At 34.6% G+C, this 22710-nt stretch overlaps 1 protein-coding gene across 4 annotated transcripts in view; it reads left to right on the forward strand.

Annotated features, from left to right (window-relative positions):
* The first annotated feature begins 247 nt into the window (after positions 1-247).
* LOC117218891 (A disintegrin and metalloproteinase with thrombospondin motifs 15) overlaps positions 248-22710 on the forward strand; it is a 237748-nt gene continuing 215285 nt past the window's right edge. For all 4 annotated transcript variants that reach the window (XM_076522590.1, XM_076522593.1, XM_076522591.1 and 1 more), the window contains exons 1-2: positions 248-506; positions 21477-22401. In XM_076522590.1, coding sequence (XP_076378705.1) covers positions 22068-22401 — 334 coding nt within the window. In that variant the 5' untranslated portion in view covers positions 248-506; positions 21477-22067. The remainder of the gene's footprint in view (positions 507-21476; positions 22402-22710) is intronic.

Consider the following 22710-nt stretch of genomic DNA (forward strand, 5'->3'; position numbering starts at 1 on the left):
ATCTCGCGTCGATCACGTCGATCGAAGGGTGGACAAAAATTTCGGCGGAATGCCGCGGCGACGACGTCGGCCCGGCCGGCGGTCGGGCCCGAATTTCGCGGGCGGCAGCGGCCGAAACAAAACGGCGATTAAAATCCGGAGAAAAATGTATCTCGAATGCCGCCCAATTCGGTAGACGATGAACAACCGCGTGGTGGGGACGATGATGTTATGGGAGTTCGGTGGCCGTGGTCGATACCACAGATCCATTCGCGTCCGCGTCGCGGTCAGTCGGTGCGTGCTGGCGGCTCGGCTCGGTCGTTCGTAGTTTCGCTTCGGCTTTCGTCCGCGATCCGCGCCGCTTCGTACTCCGTTTCGCTGGTGTTACGGTTTTACGGTGTCCCATCGGCGACCACCGTGGGACTCGTCGTCGGGAGGGACCGCCGATCGAGGGAAGGCGGACAGGACCCGGTCCGGCCGCAGGACACTGGGGTCCTAGGACCCGGGGCACCTCGAGGTCCCGAGAGGTAGGTGCAATCCCGCGGTCGGTTGCCACGCTAACCGAGAAACACGTGGACCAGCCGACGACACGAGTCCGATCGCCTTCGGTGACAGTGTGGCATTCTTCGAGTGGTTCTGCTGCGAATTTCGCTGGCAACGAAATGTGCGTGCTCGGCTTCCGGTTCCGTTGCTCCGGCAACGCGTGGTGACGATCCCCGAAAACGAAAGTGACGGAAAGTGAGCTTTGCGACGAGTCGAGTTCCGCGCGACAGATTAGAGATACCGGTCCTTGATCGTTCAGGGTGATTTTCGTTCGGGGCTGTGCCAGGCGAAATCGCGGCGTCGCCGACAAATTTTAATCCTTCGACGTTTCGAACGATCTTTCTTTTTTTTTTGTGTTGCCGCGAGATTAGTTTTCGGTTTCCCTTCGGCCGGAACCATCCTGGGCAGAGAATATGTTCACGGTGAATTATTTATCGCCTCGGCTGAATATTGTTCGCACAGTGGCGTAGAACGTGGCGGGATACGATTCCGCGCGGCGAACGATTTGGTTTTTCTTTGAGAAAGTTATGTGGTGTCGCGGAGAGGTTGCCGTAAGGCGGCGAGCGATATCAGAAATTGAATCGTCGATGTTATCGAACGTTGAAGGGTGCCTGTTGGAGTGACACACGACTAAGCTGGAAAGGATTAAACTGCTCAAATTATGCTTAACGCGTCTTCTGCCGGTGTTGCATGGTGTAAGGACCACGATTTTGTATTTCCTGCGAGGAAAACCAGGTTGATCTTTTGGAAGAGTTTACAACCGTTCTGTGTGACAATATCGATTCTCATATTTTACGAGAAGAAACGTTTTGTTGAATAGAAGGTTCCTCTGTTCTGATTGAAAGCGGAGATTGCGATTTTTTTTGGCAAATAAGTAACAGCTAATTAATCGATGTGAATTAATTTAGCGGAGGCGTTTATAAGTTTTCTGTGACAATATTGCTCTTCATATTGTACGAAAAGAAACGTTTTGTTGAATAGAAGGTTCTTCTGTTCTGATTGAAAGCGGAGATTGCGATTTTTTTTTGGCAAATAAGTAACAGCTTATTAATCGATATAAATTAATTTAACAGAGGCGTTTATAAGTTTTCTGTGACAATATTGCTCTTCATATTGCACGAAAAGAAACGTTTTGTTGAATAGAAGATTCTTCTGTTCTGATTGAAAGCAGAAATTGCGATTTTGTTTTGGCAAATAAGTAACAGCTTATTAATCGATATAAATTAATTTAACAGATGCGTTTATAAGTTTTCTAATACAATATTGCTCTTCATATTATACGAGAAGAAACGTTTTGTTTAATAGAAGATTCTTCTGTTCTGATTGAAAGCAAAAATTGCGATTTTTTTTTGGCAAATAAGTAACAGCTTATTAATCGATATAAGTTAATTTAACAGAGTCGTTTGTAAGTTTTCTGTGACAATATTGCTCTTCATAACGCTTCATCGAATAGGGAGAGAAGATCGTTCTGTTCAGATTAAAAACAGAAGGTACGATTTTTTTTGAGCAAATAAGTAACAGCTTATTAATCGATATAAATTAATGTAACAAAAGCGTTTATAACTTTTCTGTATTGCTTTTCGTATCTCATAAAAGGACCCGTCGCATTTGATGCAACATTATAGAACAATTATTACAGTAAATAAGTAACAATTAGGAAATGATTCAAGACGTTAGGATCAAGAAATTGCCATTCACGTCGCGCAGAATTCGTTTTTTACGTTAATAATGCGAGTGCACGAACTTCACTGGATGATCGAAAGAACAAGCAATGCCGTAAATATTAGCCGCTCGGTCTCAGTTTTGTTTAAATAAATTGCTCCGATTGCTCGTCCGTTTTTTTACGATCACTGCGTCGACGGGCAACGTGTCAACGAGAGGGACCCGTTCGTTCGGCCAATATTCAGAGCATCCGTTTCGTGCACGACGAAACGGCTCGTGCGCGAACGATTTAAGAACGACTGTTCCGAATCCGCGCGAAAAGAAGGTTAGACACGGGTGTCTCGTTATCGCACAGCGACCTTATGTAATATAAATATATTTTTCAGATATTTTTAGCCCGCGACGGTAGGCGCAGACAAACGTGGAACTTCTATCTACCATTGACACTGACAATCCCCCGCTGTATCCCGATAACGATCTCGGCCGATTTCGTATCTCGCGTTGTTTCGCGATCGTTCCTGAACACTTTATGCACCTTCAGCAGCATATACAAATTCCTCGGAAATTCTTATTTCAAGTTCCTGCCGGCGATAAAGCGTTAACATTCGCACGGACTATTTTCGTTGCGGCAATACAGCGCGAAGAAATACTTTTAGACTTCGGCTAATTCGCTTGGTTTCCTACAATATTTCTCCCGTGCTTCGATAGTTCATTGTTCCAGCTATCTTTCGTTTTAATCACCGTGATCTTTGTGCTTGAATAGTTAACCTTCGCTTCGTTTAATCGTTAGCAATAGGAAGAAGACGCGCTGTTAAATCTGTTTTCTCGCTCTCGTTCTTCGCTTTCGTTTAACAGCTAATCTTTTAAGATTGTGTATAAAACGACGGGGAAAGTTTTAAATATTTTATGGACACCGCAAAGCATCGCTTAGAGAAATTTACTTTTTTACACTTATTTTAACACGTTGAAGATAATAAATCGTTGTTTTTATAGTCGCGCGATCGTTCTGCCGTTTCAAACGTCGCTTTTTCGTTTCCGTCATAAATTCGGAAAATCCGCGGACTTCCGATGCCAGGAAAAAAGAATTAATTTCGTAAATTTGAACAGGCATTCTTCGGATGTTTTAGCAACGATTTTGTATTTTCACATCGTCGATGTTCGAGTCTGTGTAATTTTCTACAATCGTTGAACAATTGTAGTCGAGTCTCTGTTCACCGACTCCGAGCGTAACGCGGACTTTTTATTTATTCACGTGGCTTGCAACATCAATGTGCTTGTTTCAGTTGATATCTATCTATTTTTACGTCTGCGCGCATTTCTGCAAAAATATCGAATGGCAGTTTTACTGTAATTCAGTTATTGATTTATGACGGTACTTACCGCGGAGTTTCAATTAATAAGGAAACGATTTCAGGCTCGGCAGCTCGACGAAGCAGCCTATCTTCGCCGAAGATAGTCGTTCTTTTTACAAAAGATCACGGGGAACTGGGTTAGACGGGTATATGATTGACATTAAGACGGTCGTAAATGAACCATTGATATTTATGTAAATGAAGTTTCTTTGTAACCATCTCTTAGTAATCAGAAACCAGTCGGTAAATGACATTTCTCATTGGTCGCGAGCAGAACGAACAGAGTTTGTAACACTTATTTGTTCTTCGGAAATGATTGCATAAAAGAAAACGCACGAAAATGCTTCGCCCATTCTTGTTTCGCTCCTCAATTCAACAAATTATTTAATTATTTAATTAATTATTAGAAGTATATCTTACAAATCGAATAGAAATAAATGAAGCATTTTACAGTGATCCAGTCAAGAAAATAATGTTCGAATATTAGAACAGTTACTTTATCACAGTACTAAATCTTTAGGGTAATCTATTCACCATAATTATTATTTAGGGTAATCTATTTACCCTAATTATTATTTAGGGTAATCTCACGTAATCTATTTACGTGAGAAACATATTCATGTCACACAAAAAGAATTTAGACATCGGTAATCGAATTATTTTATAAAATATTATTATATTATTATATTTTATTATATTATTATATTATTATATTATTATATTATATTATATAAAAATTATTATATTATTTTATAAATTATTTTACAGTAATTTTGCAGTAAATGCTATTAAATACAGCACACTTTAAAATTAACGTAATATTTATTTATTTAACGTCACAACCAAGGCTTTGTTTCTACACAAATTTGCCAATAAACATACACTATACGCTATAATCATAAACAAATGAAATAGACTTGAATTTCGCCAGTTTAAACAATTTTATTTAAAAAAAAAGAATTTTTATAGAAACAGAGAAGCATGATTATACCTGTCATAACTGTGAAACCAAAAATTTCTGACGTGTTATTTTGACGGTTCGGCTGGTCTGCCGGTTGCAAGAACTGCATTTCGTTGTTTTTGACATCCGCGCGCGCGCACTGCAAAAGCATGAACTCCGGAGTCCAGTCATAACTTATAGCAATGTTAAGTCTACCGTGACACGAACCAATTAATATTCTTCGGTCGGCTCGTCCCCGTGTAACAAAAATAAGGAATACATTCAAGGTGGTCGAGTCGCGTCCGTTTTCGTTCCCGCTATATTTCCCTGTTTCTTTATTTTTTCCCTTTAGAATTCGTCTCCTCGTTACAAGTAGTCTGCCACCGTTCGCGAAAGAAAGGTCAACGATGATATGAGACGCGAAAACCAGATAGCCGTTTTATCGCTCATTATGCTACGAGAACGTTACGCGTTTCTTTGACTGGCGTGTCTGGTCTTGTTGCGACGGGGTTTTCTCGCGGTGTTTAGGAAAGAACGTATATATATATGGCTATTAGAAATTTAAGCTGTTTAATTAGCCATATTTACGGCTATTACAATTTAATAATTTTATTCAGGACGGGTACACGCCAGTCGTGGGGAAAAATGGTAACTCTTTTGCTCAACACGTGAAGTTCTGAAAATGAACCCCAAAAATTCCCATTAAAAGAAAATGATTAAATTAAATGTACCGATTTTAGAAAGCTCAAATTTATCGCAGCCTATAAATTGAGTAAATAAATTAATAAATATTTAAGTTAAATTAATAGATATTTAAACTCTTTTGCATTATAAACATCCTAGTGAAATTGAGCTATAATTGAGATCAAGCATGAAGAACGAGATACATATCTTGTTCTAAATTGATTCTAAATTGATCCTAAAATTATTCTAAGATGTGTAGAAACGTCTTATAATATTATTTATAATATTATAAAGGTTTTATAATATTAATTATAATTAACATGCATTTTGGAAACCAGCCAAAAATTCCCTTAGTATTTATTTCAATCAAAATGATTATAAAATCTACACGTTTCATTAATTATGTACATCAATTATAATTGATATGAATTTTGGAAGCTAGCAAGCAAAAATTGCCTTAGCATTTATTTCAATTGAAATTATTATGAAACCTGCACGTTTTCACACATTTTAGAATAATTAATAATAATAATAATACTCGTATCTTTTTAAATAAAGCACGATCTCGCGTAAAGAATTACCGTTCTTAATAATTCACATTTTCTCGAATGATACAATATTTTTCAATCAGTTCCTGATTTCGCGGCAAGATTGATGCTTCACGTGTTCGCGCCATATTTTCAAATCAAGCGCCCTTCACGATCTTTCGTCGCGCCGATTCGAATCAATATTTCAACATTATCATTCGCTCGGAGGTAATTCCGTGAATGTGATTAACGGGCTATTCTGATCCGAAGTGTCATTTTTTAAAGCTCCTCCGGAATTTTTCTCGTTTTTTTTCTTTCTCTTTTTTAAGAAGTCAGACGATTGGTTCGAATCGATTTTATGGACACGTACATAAAATATAAAAATACATGGAATTATGCGAACTGCATTTCCTTAAGCAAGCTTTATTTAAAAACAACGCATTCCAATTATTACTCTTCTCAAACTTTAACGAGGTAACTTTTGTAAATCATTTTCTTTTCTTTTTTTTTCTTTTTTTTTGCTAATACGTCTCCGACAAATAAATATCATATAATAATCGTAACTTCATTATTTTTACGAATCGATATAAATTCTTTTATAGACGCATTTCGAGAAAATACATCGATCTTTTCAGAATTCTAGCTCGGTATACCCGCTTAAGAGTAAATCAGTATAATTAGTTGGTCGCGTCCTCCAATCAACGCGGTTTATTAATTCGAGGAAGTCGTAAAGTTCAGTGTTAACGTTAGCAATGGCCGAGGCTTATCGCGAGTTTGTTCGTTCGCATGACTGGAAGAGCGGCGATCAATCGGAATATCGGTTGCCGCTATTTATAGCGTTCCGTTTGTAAATTATAATCTCGAATTAATTTCGGTCGGATTGGCTAGAAAGCGGCCGGCGAAGAGGACACCGGATCGTCGCTGATTTCGCCGTTTCGTTCGCCGTTGATCGCTTTCGTATCGAAATCGTTATTCCTTAATAAGAGCCGCCCCGACTTCCTCGTTTCTAAGTTATTCGCATTCTTATGCATTAAGGCCGAAGGCCGTAAATAAATTTGATCCTGAACTCGATTAGAAATCAACGGTGGGAGATAGCAGATGGAAATTCGAAATTTCGATGGGAATCCTGATTTCGTTGAATGATTTTTTTGTTAAACAAACGGCTCGCCGGTGGACAACTGTTTGCTTTAATATTAGGACTTTATTATTATTTTTTTTTAGTGAGCAAAGAAATATGATTGATCAATGAAAAGATATATTGCATACATTTTTGATTAGTAAAGAAGCAACGCGTTAATGAAAGGAACTGTCGCTATTGTTTATTACGGAATAGTTGTCTATCTTCTTGTTTCGACTTTATTATTTTACGGTGATATATTATATTATATTATATTATATTATATTATATTATATTATATCATATTATATCATATTATATTATATTATATCATATTATATCATATTATATCATATTATATTATATTATATTATATTATATTATATTATATTATATTATATTATATTATATTATATTATATTATATTATATTATATTATATTATATTATATTATATTATATTATATTATATTATATTATATTATATTATATTATATTATATTATATTATATTATATTATATTATATTATATTATATTATATTATATTATATTATATTATATTATATTATATTATATTATATTATATTATATTATATTATATTGTATTATATTATATTATATTATATATTAGGCGCACCCATAAGTAATGTCGAGTTTTCAGATTAATTATATATCAACAATATAACATAAATTTATTAACATTTAGTATCCCGATTCAAAAATTGACGTGTACTAAATATTAAGTAAAACAAAACTTTGTCCAATTATCCAAAAACGACATGACTAATGATCGTCTGACGAAAATTATAATTCAAGCAAGTTTTGCTTCGTTGACTAAAAGATTACTACTTGCAGAAATTGTTAATTAATATGGTTTCTTGAATTCTTAAAATCTGTACAATTTTTACTTCCTAGAGTTACCTCAAAAACGTTTCAATTTGCACAAAGATTCACCGTCCGACAATTTTTAAAAACAGACGCCTCATTTGTTTGCTCGTTGCAAACGTCAAAATTGCAGCAATTTAACGTATTGCATAATTTCGAATTTTTTCTAATTTCGAATTCTTACAAAGACTGGTCACCGATTGACAGTCCGCTTCGAATTATAGCTTCTGAAATTGCGCGCAAGCGACGGTCGAGGTCTTCAGAAGCGAAGAAGACAACCGATTTTGCATTTCGAAGCACTTCGAAGCAACGTGACACTTATCACCAATCTTAGAGCCGAACGTGGTCATCCTGCATACATATATTACTGCCACCTGGCAATCATGTTTTAGTGCTCATTGTAGCTTCCTCGTCCGAAAACGATAGAAAGCTCTCTAGAGCGGCGCTGCGTGCAACGTGTACTGTTCGAATAAAATAACCGTTTAACAGGAATAAATCGGCTTATGGGGGTTTCGAGAGTGTAAGAGCGCCATTAGAAATTCATTTGGTATGATCTATGCGTGGAAGCATCAAGGGCGATTCAAGGATGCCCATATTTTCTTCTATGGAATTACTAATGGATCGACAGTGATGTCACACTGTGTTTGTTAACGATCGAATCGAACATACTGGACAAGCTGTAAATTGAATTATTCTTATTTTCAGTGAACAGCTATTTGTTTTATCTTGCAAAGCTTACGGGGCACGGATAAAATTCTGACAACTTTGTGAAAAAGGGTTCTCCTTTCCGCAAATGTTCAGTGTCCAAATCTATTTTGTTTTTCAAATTCTTTATGTTTTCTTTTGTTATTTATTAATACTGTTCGTGTATTTTTATCTTCTATCAGTTTACAAAATGCCAAACGAGAAAGAGCGGGTTATAATTATGTATTGAATTGCGCAGATACTATATTGCACATATACAGAGTATCTCAGAAATGTCTCGTGATACAGAAATGTGAGTTTCCTCAGGTCATTTGAAGTAACTTTTTCCTTAGCGAAAATACAATCCGCGGCTTCGTTTACGAGTTATTAACGAAAAACAGTGACCAATGAGAGTGCAACGTGCTTCGACCGCGGAGCGTGACGCAAGGAGGGGGAGCTTCAGGCCGCGTTCGAATCGGTGAACAAATCGCGGAGCGTGAGAGTTCCGAATTTTGTTGACTACGTGACGGCGATAATTTTAAGAAAAACGCTATACATACTTATTTTAGAATGTCTGAAGATCATTAACTAATTTTTCCGACCCGAAATAATAACTAGTTTAACCGCGACAGCTGTTTTAATTTTCTGGTGTGCATGACACCTCGTTCATACGTTATGAAATTTTTATGCGAGGTGTTCGGTGAAGATTAACAATAAATAACATTGCATGCTAATAATAGCATAAAATACAAGATATTTAGTATGCTATTGTAATACAAGAAATTTCTATGGCCTTATTTAGGCGGGACACCCTGTAGATACAGAATTGTCTCCGTGCCCTGCAATGTTTGCAAGAACGTTTTCGTGTTTAAACTGTGTGCACTGTTCAATGCGAGGTAATTGCATAGATTATCGCAACGTTCTTTTATTGATCGAACACTTCTTGAGGTAGCGTTCGCTTGAAAATCATACAAGTATTGTATGCATGTATGTATTAGCCATTCGTTCAGTGCGTGCGAAAGGAAGTAGAAACGGATCGTTTCCTGTCAGACGCAGCTCGTAGCCGAGAGTTCAGTTACTTTTTAATATTCTGTAGATATTTGCTGTTGTGTTCGGGATTACATCACTTTTGAATAATACAGATCACGTTGAATTGGTTGTGTGATCTATTGCATTAAATAATATACGGATGCTAGGGAAAGTAAATTTTCGTCTTCAAAGCGATTGCAAGGGAGGGCATGAGTAAAAAGAAGGGATGATTAAAATAGCTTGCAATTGTGATCGGGATAACGTAAACCAGATCTCTCAGTCATGGTTATAATATTAATAATGGTATAATATTATATACCATTATTATATATGGTATATATAATAATATTAATATAATGGTATAAATAATATATATATAATTTTTTATTATATTATATAATAATATAATATATTTATATTATTATATAATATATTAATATATTATATTATTTATACCATATAAATTATAATATAAATATAAATTAATAATATATTTATATTATTATATTATTATATAATATTATATACCATTATTATATATCATGGTATAATATTAATAAATATATATTATTATCATTAATATCATTCTTCTCCTTCTTCTTCTTCTTCTTCTTCTTATTATTACTATTATTATTGTTACATGTTAACAATCTACATATTATGCATATCGAAAAGTATTTAACGTGTAAACAATACGGTGTTCCGGCAGGATTGCATTGCCCATCACGAACAGCGTGTAATGAAAAATACGTTATCCGACTGCGTCTAAATCTTTCTTATATTTATTGTCGTAACCAGATGAATGTAAAGCGTTAATAATGAATAATTTATATTCACCATAAAGTGTGTTTAACGTAGCGAAACAAGAGAGGAAAATGGAAATCTATAGAGATACGCGAAGATGATAAAACACTGTCCGTTTAGTCATTCAATTAAGAGATCGAAATTCAATTTGCTCGCGCCGAAGACAAATAGCGGCATAAATCATACTGAATAAAATAGACGTTTCTCTTGAATCGAATTAAACCTGCAGCGATCATTTCTGCATTTATAAAGGCTACTTCACCGATGAAAAAATACATCGGAGTATCCATCGTTCCCCAAATATTCACGAATTCGCTTTGAAATCTCGTCGATACCGTTCAAAATTCGACACACTGTGTACACCGTAATTCAAGAATTTGTTTATTAAAGGTGGTAGGCGATTCTAAGCCTGAAAAATAATTATTAAGCGAGAAATTCTAATTTTTCGAGCAGCAGCGACATGTTTCGATTTTTTAAACGTAACGAAATGGCGGTTTCATTCTAATTGTTTAGTAATGTGTTGCATATCCATGTATTTAGTGAACATTCCATCATTTTTTGGTAATAAAATACGTGCGAATATACAGTTATTTATTAATTTATATGTATATTTAATATTTAATTAATATATATATAATGTATATTAATAATATATATAATATATTATAATTTATAATAATATAAATTATTAATTTATATTTAATTATATTTATTAATTATTTAACACGCATTTATTACTATATTTTATTATATTTATTAATTTTTTCACACGTTTTCGACCACCAATTTTTAACTGCTTCTCAAAATTCATTTCTGTCGTAACCTATACGAGCGAACCGAGTTTTTCTAGAATATCTAAGATGCCGAAGAGTCGAAAGTTTTCTTGTTCAAATTGTACTTCGATTCTGCGGCAGATACGCGACGCTCGACGCGTTAATTAAATTCGGGACACTCGTTAACGTTCACGCTGTCAGATTCTACGGTTAATATCTGCCGGTTACGTAACACCACAGATCGGCGCAGAGGATGTTCGACAATGGCACCGCGGGCCCCAACAAACCGTAAAAACGCGAGATTAGATACACCGCTTCTCGCGACATTTCGCGCCGAATATTCGACGAATATCGATTGGCCGTGATTAACGAGCCCCATGGGGCCGCGTGTCAGCACGTTAGCGACAGACAGAAATTCGCAGACAGAGATTGATCGATCGATGGATCGGACTAGGAAAGGTACGCGACAAGAATAGGTTGACCCAGACCTTAAGTGACTCCGAGGTCAGCAGCCGACGTCGGAGCGCCGCTTTTATATTTCACTCGGCAACGTCGACGTAGCCGCAGACTTACACCGCGTGCTGCTATAAAGTTCCCCGCTAGCATTCATTACCACCGTCGTCATATCGCGCCCGCGGTATACCAGCACCGCGCCAACCTCGAATAGTAGCCACTATGTTGCGAGCGGACCGCGAAACTGCCCGGCCGTGTGCTTTTATTCGAGTCGTTAAACCCTTCAATTTTCTGCCTTGGTGGCTCACGACTGGCCGATGCCTGTGCGAATCTTTTGAACGCTGCTGAAATCCGTTTCCTTTCGTTCTCGGCTTGTCACACGATATCTCCCGTGTGGAATCGATTCAACGTGCACGAGGGGTACGACGAAGTCATGATTTAGCTCGAATTTGGGGTCCTTCGGTTGTTCAGTCCGGCTCTAAGAATTTTTTATTATTTTTTTATGTATCTATTTCATATGTTTATTATTATATTATATATATTATATATTACTATATTTTATATATTTATATATCTATTTCTTATATTATTATATTATATATATAGTAATATATTTCATATGTTTATATATCTATTTCTTCTATTATTATATTATATATATAGTAATATATTTCATATGTTTATATATCTATTTCTTCTATTATTATATTACATATATTAATATATTTCATACGTTTTTATATATCTATTTCTTCTATTATTATATTAGATATATTAATATATTTCATTTATTTATATATCTATTTCTTATATTATTATATTATATATATAGTAATATATTTCATATGTTTATATATCATATATTTTTATATATCTATTTCTTCTATTATTATATTAGATATATTAATATATTTCATATGTTTATATATCTATTTCTTCTATTATTATATTACATATATTAATATATGTCATATATTTATATATCTATTTCTTATATTATCATATTATACACATTAATATATTTCATATATTTATGTATGTATTTCATGTATTATTATTTTCGTACATTTATTTTACATATCTTGTAAATTTTATACAGGGTGTGACACGTAACTGTCGCCACGATAATTCAAGCACTTTCGACAGTCTGTGAGACAAATATTCCACATGAAAGTTAATCAGTATGGTGCTGATTTAAACGTAGTATTATTATTTAATAAAGAATTTAATAAAGAAAATACGGAAGTTTCGGTAATAAATTGATTAACATTTTTCTGTATTATCAAACCTCGTTGGCTCGTAACATTTTTTTCGAAGTGGCATTTTACCAAGATTTTAATGGCGTTGTTCCTTTTTAATTGCATCGCATATTTTTATTACTGTTACCTAATATAAGCAATGTCGAGACGAACCCAATAACTTATAATATCACGACTTTAATGACACCTTGAGCAATACAAATATCATTATCGGGCAATAAACACGATAGTTATGTAAAATGGTGAAGACAATTTATTTCGGTATCGTTCGTATTTCTTCTACGATACTGCGTCGACGTGAACGGTCTGCGTTACGACTGCGTAGCTCCGATATGATATTTTATTGGAACATTTATAATATTGGCATATTTATAACATGGCAGGCTTACAACATTTTCGGGACAATGCTGTCTTATTATGGCATTTTACCGCATTACTGATTGAATCGATTATTCTCATGATTTCTTTGTTCTTTCTTTTTCTTATTTTCTTTTATTCTCTCTTTTTCGTATTTCCTTCTATTCTTTCTTTTTCTTATTTCTTTTTAATTTATTCTTTCTCTTATTAATTTCTTTTATTCTTCCTTTTTCTTATTTCCTTTTATTATTTCTTTTTCTTATTTTTTTAAGTTCTTTCTTTCTCTTATTAATTTCTCTTTTATTCTTTCTTTTTCTTACTTTCCTTTTATTATTTCTTTTTCTTATTTTTTTAAGTTCTTTCTTTCTCTTATTAATTTCTTCTATTCTTTCTTTTTCTTACTTTTCTTTTATTATTTCTTTTCCTTATTTTTTTAAGTTCTTTCTTTCTCTTATTAATTTCCTTTTATTCTTTCTTTTTCTTACTTTTCTTTTATTATTTCTTTTCCTTATTTTTTTAAATTCTTTCCTTCTCTTACTAATTTCTTTTATTCTTCCTTTTTCTTATTTCCTTTTATTATTTCTTTTTCTTATTTTTTAAAATTCTTTCTTTCTCTTACTAATTTCTTTTATTCTTCCTTTTTCTTATTTCCTTCTATTATTTCTTTTTCTTATTTTTTAAAATTCTCTCTTTCTCTTACTAATTTCTTTTCTTCTTTCTTTTTCTTATTTTTTAAAATTCTCTCTTTCTCTTACTAATTTCTTTTCTTCTTTCTTTTTCTTATTTTTCTTTTATTATTTCTTTGGCCTTGAACTGTACAAGGCTATCTTACTTCGCCAGTTCAGTGTCTATTCGAACGAAAACAATTGTGATCGTTACAAAGGACGCGCATAAATGTATGTTAAAAATTTGGCAGCAGAACGTGTTACGATCTCTTTCTGAAACAGATCTTGAAAAAGAAATGGACGAGTATACCGAAGACCGGAATACCATCTTGAGGCTAACCAGAGCTAATCCGTGCTTATTCGGTTATACTTATTTCATGGTACGGGATTTATGAGCGACGCGCACATCGGCCGATCTCGGTTTCGTGTGATAGGGCTTTGTTTTCTCCTTTTAGCGGCCGGGGCGTCGTAAATTAGAGCTCAAGGGCTGCCACGCGTGTTCTGCCACGCCGCAAATCGCGATTCAACGGAAAGTATTCCGCGCCGGTGCCGGTGGTGCAAGCGTGAAATAATTCCGCCGCTATTTTTACCGGACATCTATTTCTTCGCGGTTCTTCCAACCGGTCTGCACTGGACGCTGAATTACAAACTTGCCGAAAAGAATTTCCGTCGATGATGCCTCGGGTGACACGCCGGCATCCTCGAATGTACGCGCGTTGATGGATAAATTGATATACATACATACGTACAGCGAAGCGAGAATCATTTTCTCCTGTGAAATTAATATACACGCCGAGCCGTTTCACTGTTTCACCATAATTTTTTTCTTGCGAGCTACGCGTCGCGTAAGAAAATGTTTCGAACGTTCAGTATAAAGAGCGGCTTACATGCGGCAACATTTGAGCCGTTTATTTTGAAAGTGGCATAAGTCACTTCGTTTTTAAGTCGATATATTTAACCCTAGAAAGATAACCATATGACAACGTACGTAAAAGATAACCATACGCTTCAGAGGCGCATGCTTTTCTAAGGCGTCAATTTTATACTAACAATGGATATTTATTTAAGTTAATCTAGTCATTTTAAAGGTTTGGCATTATTGTAAAAATAAAATGCATTTATATTATATTTTTTTATATTTTAAGTAATTTTAAACTTAAATCACTAGACCTCTATGAAAAATTAACAAAAATCAACAGTCTTCGCAGGCGCCTCTGCGACGTAGGTTATCTTTCTCGGGTTAAGGGTTTGCGTTTTAACACGTTTCAAAATATGGATGCTAACTTTCGAGAAGATTTACTTGTATTTGTTATCTCAGGATACTGATATTTTTCTCAGTATAAATAATTTCGCATAAACATGAAAAAATCACCACTTTTCATTACGGTAAAGCGACTTATGCCACTTTCAAAATAAACGGCTCATATACTGTTACAAACATAAGTGTGTAAAAGTAAGTAAATTCGTAGTAATTAATTTTGTAATAAAAGAAGTCTTGTCCTTCGTTCAACGGTCTACGACAAATAATAAAATTATACATTACAAATTAGATTTGTATTAGAAAAAACTCGATGCGAAAGTATTTCTAATTTTGGCCACAAATTGTGGCTTTCTAAACCACTATGCACTGACAAGTAATATCATTTGAGTTCTAAGTGGTTTTTTCTTCATAATTGTACAAGAACCACGTTGCATTTAATAGGAAAAAGTAACGATGAATAATAAATATTAACGATACATAAGCATCGTGTTTTCTTTTTCATTTGGTTTTTGTGCCTGCGTCTCTGTTTGATAAAATTCTTTTTAATGCTACGGTAAAGTGACTTATGCCACTTTCAAAATAAACGGCTCATTCAATTTTTCGCTATTTTCCCTTTTTATCGAAACGTGAAGGTCAGCTCGAGTTTTTCGATCGTAATGTGCAGCATTTAATTATGCCATTCGAAAATCTCTTAAATGACGAATACAAGATTATTAAGCTGCAAAGGTACAGAAATCTATGTTTATCGAGATATTCGTTAGTTGACTTTTCTTCATTTGACTTCGTTTTATTTCATTGTTAATTAATATATAATTGGAAATAATTGAAAAAGTTGAAGATCATCTTCGTTACTAAAAAAGAAATATTGCAAATACGTAAAATTTATGTACAATATGCACTATTGTAGTATATAACTATTATTATTATTAACTATTAACTATTAACTATTATTATGCACTATTATGTAGTATATAAAAAGAACTTTTTTCTGTCTCATCGAACTGGTTGTTTACGAGAAAATAAGTGAATAAATAAGCATTCTGTATATTTGAAATCAAATAATACAGGTATTCATGCTTGGAAAGGCTAACGCTGTTAGGTTAGATGAATTCCATCTCTTCGCTTTAATAGCCGCAAGTTTATCAATAGAATCTTTGAAGTTAATTCGTATGTAAATAGGGGCTAATGAATTTCTAAAAAGATAGAAGTAGTTCTTTAAAATTCTATCGATAAGGTTTCGAACGAGATAAAGAATGTATGACGCTTGAACAGTGTTTTTCATTGTTCTCCAAATGCAATTTGAAATGGCGTTGCTGATGCATTATTAAAATCGTGAATTGCTCATCGAATAATTTCAGTCGATAAGATTCGACACGTAAAGTGCTGTGCGTGGTAGTGCGTTACTGGAAAATCATGCACGAAAAAGTTGTTTGAAAAGCTGCCAGTTGTAAAATTAGTATAAACCAACTAAACCTTTAAATCGAAACTAGATTTAACTATTGATGTAGATTTAACTTTGTGAAGTTAGCGATCCTTTTTTACGGTGCGTTATAATTATAAAAAAGACTCTTGTAAAATTTATTATTTTTATGTATGTACAAGTCAATTTGTTTAATTGTTTTATTACCAAAAACGGACATTGCTATGCACAGATGTGCTATGTTGCTCTTTTTGCAATTTTTTACTATAGTATTTTTTATATTATATTTTATATTATTTTATATTATTATTATTATTAAATTCATTGTATAATATTTAATAAATTTTACAACAATATTTTACGTCACATTAAAATCCATATAATATATTTTTTTAAATTTAAAATCTAAATCTATATATGTAATAATAAATATATAATATAAATATATATACTGTAGTATATACTGTAGTATATATATATATATATTTAGATTTTAAATTACTAAAGATATTATATAGATTTTAATGTGACGCAAAATATTGTTTATATATATAAACAATATTTGCGTGGCATTAAAATCTATACTACCATTTTCAAGCAAAAAACCTAAATTCTGTACCTCGAAGAATAATCTTGACTGTAGCTTATAAACAGTATTATAAACAAAGTAATTCTTACGTTATTTTTTCTTCGGATTTCGACATAAATCACAAAAATTCTCATATTTGAAGCATTTAAGCCAGTCGTCACTTTTTAATAGTCCTCTCTGCATCTCCTACGCATTCATTCTGACTCCATTGTACTAACGACGTGTCGCTTTCTCGCGAAACTGAATTATCTCAGCTTTAGTCGAACGATCGTTCTAATTGTTTTCCACGTTTCTTTACATTCTTCTTCTGAAAGCACCGTTCGTTCGTTGTTTGTTTTGAAAGATGGGTGCCCGACGATGAAAGAAAAGCGTTTGTCTACCAGTTCCGAAGGGAGAGCTACCCTCGATGAGGTCATCGGCTGGAGATGATTTCTTCGTGTCGGGCAATTTAGCCGTGCGAATCGCCGTGAAACTGATTCGTGCCGCTTTAAACATTTACGATGCGGCGGGTCGTTCCCTTATCGCGCGACACGGAGGAGACCACCGCGTAAAGAAACTTCCGATCATATCTTCCAGGATGGCGGAGAGTGAGAGAGAGAGAGAGAGAGAGAGAGAGAGAGAGAGAGAGAGAGAGAAAGAGAGAGAGGGTGAGAGAAAATGCAGGATTAATCGACTCCTCGAAGAGGAGCTTCATTGAAGCGTGCAGCCGAGTTAATTCGCAAATAATTGACTCGCGTCTCGTGTAATTGAGTTAAAGGTGGCCAAGGAATGTTTCGAATGCTCGAAAACACATATAGGGAAAACAGGATAGCCCCGGACATTTAAACGAAGCGTCAAACAAGTGTACAATCGATAAATTCTTCCTTTCATTCGGGACATAAACGCGAGAAGAGCTTTTCGATTAATTCGAACTCGAAACAAAAGACCTTTTTTACAGCAAGAAAGCACCCAATGTTTGCATTTAAAAATGTTTTCACAATAGCAATGTTCTCGTTTATTTATTGCGGCGAAAAAAAAAAGATACTTCGAATCACGAAATAACTTTAACTAATAGCTATATAATATAGAGCTATATAGCTAACTAATATATATATATAATATATAGCTATATAGCTAACTAATAGCTATATAATATATAGCTATACATATAGCTAACTTATAGCTATACATATAGCTAACTTATAGCTATACATATAGCTAACTAATAGCTATACATATAGCTAACTAATAGCTATATAATATATAGCTATATAGCTAACTAATAGCTATGTAATATATAGCTATATAGCTAATTAATAGCTATATAATATATAGCTATACATATAGCTAACTAATAGCTATATAATATATAGCTATACATATAGCTATACATATAGCTAACTAATAGCTATATAATATATAGCTATACATATAGCTAACTAATAGCTATATAATATATAGCTATACATATAGCTAACTAATAGCTATACATATAGCTAACTAATAGCTATACATATAGCTAACTAATAGCTATATAATATATAGCTATACATATAGCTAACTAATAGCTATATAATATATAGCTATACATATAGCTAACTAATAGCTATACATATAGCTAACTAATAGCTATACATATAGCTAACTAATAGCTATATAATATATAGCTATACATATAGCTAACTAATAGCTATACATATAGCTAACTAATAGCTATATAATATATAGCTATACATATAGCTAACTAATAGCTATATAATATATAGCTATACATATAGCTAACTAATAGCTATATAATATATAGCTATACATATAGCTAACTAATAGCTATATAATATATAACTATATAGCTAACTAATAGCTATATAATATATAGCTATATAGCTAACTAATAGCTATTATAAATAGCTCGATATGAATCGTTCAATAAACGAAGAAAATCGTAGGGAAATGTAGAATGTTTGTGCAGCTTGATCGTCGGTGATTCGTTTGCATGTTTTAAACGAAGCGTACGCAACGACATTCTTCCCTTTAAACAGCTGGTAGGTCCGCCGGAGGAACAGGGTCATGGTGTAGCCAATATCTCGAGCTATAACCTTCCAATTTAATTCCCCAATTCTTGTCAGCGTTGTTTTGCCGGAATATTACCTGGCGTTATCTTGATGAAGGCGAAACCTGTTTCCTGTTCACGAGGGTTAGTGATTTTTTAATTGATTCTTCATTCAGCTTATTTAGAGCCTCCGAGAAACTGGTTTGATATTTAGAACCGCGAGGCAAAATTACACCGACACGCGTGTGTAGGAGAATTTATTTAACTTTAATCCGATTGGAATCGCAGCCTTTATATTCCTTTCATCGGTTTAATATTAAATTTGATTAAAACTCTTGTCCGGTTGTTCGCGCGCGTTTCCCATGATGCGAACGCGCGAACGTTAAAGCGAATACTGAATTACCTTTTCGGCAGGCTTAAATTATTTTTAGTTAAGAGATTATTGCCTTTTTAGCGGCCGCGCGTATCAACTGCGAACTTAACACGTTCGCTGTCGGGCATCGCGTACATCGACAGTTAAATTATGCGAGATGGCCACTGTTTTGCACTCTAGAGACAGAAAAGAACGTTACATTAATTGAATATATATTTCTGTGTGCTTTTATATTTTATATGTGATCGTTTCTCGAAGCGTGGCCGAACAAGTGTTTATTATTATTATTATTACATTATTATTAATTATATATTATTATTATATATTTAAATATATATATAAATATAATATAAATATATATAAATAATAATAATATATATAAATAATATAAATATATAAATATATTATTATTATATATTTATTACTATTATTATATTACTATTATATATATTATTATTATTATTATTATTCGTAAACTTCTAACGCAATTTACTTTACTTTAAACTTTAAACGCAATTATTATTATTCGTTCTTCGCGACCATGCATTAATACTTCAAGAAACAAATGATCTGAAGTACATTTCTGCATTGTTGAAGCAAAACGAATTGTGTTGCAAGTATATTCTTAATAATGAACAGTTACGTGGATAATTGCATTTATTATGCATTATTAATTGCATTACAATGCATGTACACATTGAAAATACATTAGTAGTTGTACAAAGTATAGTAGTAGTAGTAGTAGTAGTAGTTATATAAGTTATAATTATAAAAACGAGAAAAATAATAAAATATCGAGATAAACGCTGGCTTACAAGAAACAGAGGCATTAGACATTTTCCTTAAAACGACATTTGATTAACTGTCACGTCTCTCACCAATGACGAACGCTTGTTTTCTCTCGCCGCTTGTTAGCAATGCCAAACGATGGTCACTGGCCATCACCATGTCACTTTGTTCAAACGAGTAAAACAAGATGAATATCAGCGACCGAGAACCTTCGAGCAACGCGAACAAATGTCATCTTACATACGTAGATCAAAATTTAACGAAATCAATTATAGATCGTATTATGAAAATTCGATCATAGTACCCGGGCCGCAACTCTCACAATTGGCGTCAGTGTTAAAATTGCATGCTACTGTTTACGTTCTCATTGCCAGTTGGCATCGGTTCCTAAACCAAAGATTTTCTCCTACCTATTCTCTCACGTCTTATCGACAGAGATGCGTAACGCAGATTTGAAATAGAATTTCATAAATAGAAATATTATTTATTTTCCTCAGTCGAATCGAAACGGTACTTTTTACATTATTGGTATTCAATTATTAAATTGTGAATGTAAAGTTTTAAAATGTGTAAAACTGACGGAAATTTAGAAAATAAAAGCAATTTCATTCAATATATTAAATATATATATATTTCATTATATTATATTTAATATATTTCATTCAATATAGTAAATATATATTTCACTATATCATATATTCAATATATTAAATATATATTTAATTACGTTATATTCAATATATTGCATTCAATATATTTCATTACATTATATTAAATATATATTTAATTACGTTATATTCAATATATTTCATTCAATATATTAAATATATATTTCTTTATATCATATTCAATATATTTTATTCAATATATTTCATTCAATATATTAAATATATATTTCACACTATATCATATATATTCAATATATTAAATATATATTTAATTACGTTATATTCAATATATTTCATTCAATATATTTCAATATATTATTTTTCGCTTATTAAAGTTATCGTAGTAAGAAAGAAATTTCTGCCAAAATCCTGTGTATTTCTCACCATCACATTAAAATGAAACAAAACTGTGCGGCAAGTCAGAAATATTCCCATCGATTTACGAAAGCAATTCGCACAGATCACGTTACCAGTCGAACGCTCGCGTCGCCCACGAATCGATCGCGGTGTCCATCGGACTCCGCGCGTTCTAGACGATGTCCCGCCGTACAAGAAACCGAAACGCTAACGCCCTCGCGGCCACCGCGCCGATCAATTTCGATCTACTGTTAACGCTGTGTCTCTCCCTTTCCAGGAACACCCGAAACCCACGGCGCCCAAACGAGTTCGAGGAATGAACTCTGGTCGGATCGCGACCGTAGGGACCATCGGCCTCCGCCGTTCCTAAAATTTACCGACGACCGCAATGGCAGTTTTCTGAGGGGACGGAGCCGGTCAACGCACCCCATGTCCGGGCCAAGGACGATCGCAGGTTGAACGGTCGAAATCATCGTCGGGAGAACGACATCCGGATAGATATCTCGGCGCGCGACCAATCGAAAAACGAAGATCCTTTTAATGGGCATTCCGCGGATCCCGGCTGGATATCGTCGGTCGGTTCACCGCGAGACAAGCACCGGGATTCGCGAGGAGCTGCGGCAGCCTTGTTATCGCGGCTCGAAGAGGACCCTATGAGGGTCGCTGCGAGGGTGGAGCAGACCGGCGAACGACCTGGTGCGCGATAATAGGGAGACCCACCCTCCGTCCGGTCTCGTTGCGCGGGCATGATCGACTCTGGCTGCCCCGATGGCTAGCCACTAACTGATCGACCAGTCTTCGTAACGTCGTTCCTCCGACGTGGATCCTCTTGGATCAGCCCGAGGACATTGTAATCGCGAGTGAGCGGATGCATCCGGCGGTCAGGGGAGACGCAGACATGTCGCGAATCTCGAATTGCGCCTCCACGGTCGCCGCGGCGGTCAGCATCGTGCTTCTGGTGATATTCCTGGTGATTTTATGGGCCGGTGTGCGCGCGCCAAATAACGTCCAAACGGTTCATGTGGTCAAACAGACTGACGGAAGTCCGGACTCCGAGGTGCAGCCTTTCGGCGGTGCTTCCGAGAAGGGGTTCGTCGACGAGACTACGACTGCTGTTAACGATGCCACGTCCAATACCACTGCCACCATCGTCACTGCCAACAACAGGATTATTTTCGACGAGATTAGCTTCTCGAATGAAGGTAGGTGCAGCCTCGTATGCTAGGATTAATGTAGGTATAGTAATGTCTCTCTAATTGACGCTCAGATTGTCCACAAAGTGGACACAAAGTGGATACTTTGTTGTGGTCAATTGGAGAGACATTACTGTATCGACATTCATTCGTCAACTTTTTATAGTTGTTGACAATTTGTAACTATAAAAACGAGACGCAAGACTCGGATAATCGTATCTCCTCTTCCTAAATTGTCCACTTTGTGGACAAACTGAGCGTCAATTAGAGAGACATTACTGTATCAACATTTATTCGTCAACTTTTTATAGTTGTTGA

The sequence above is a fragment of the Megalopta genalis genome, chromosome 6, assembly GCF_051020955.1.
Source record: "Megalopta genalis isolate 19385.01 chromosome 6, iyMegGena1_principal, whole genome shotgun sequence".
NCBI lineage: Eukaryota > Metazoa > Arthropoda > Insecta > Hymenoptera > Halictidae > Megalopta > Megalopta genalis.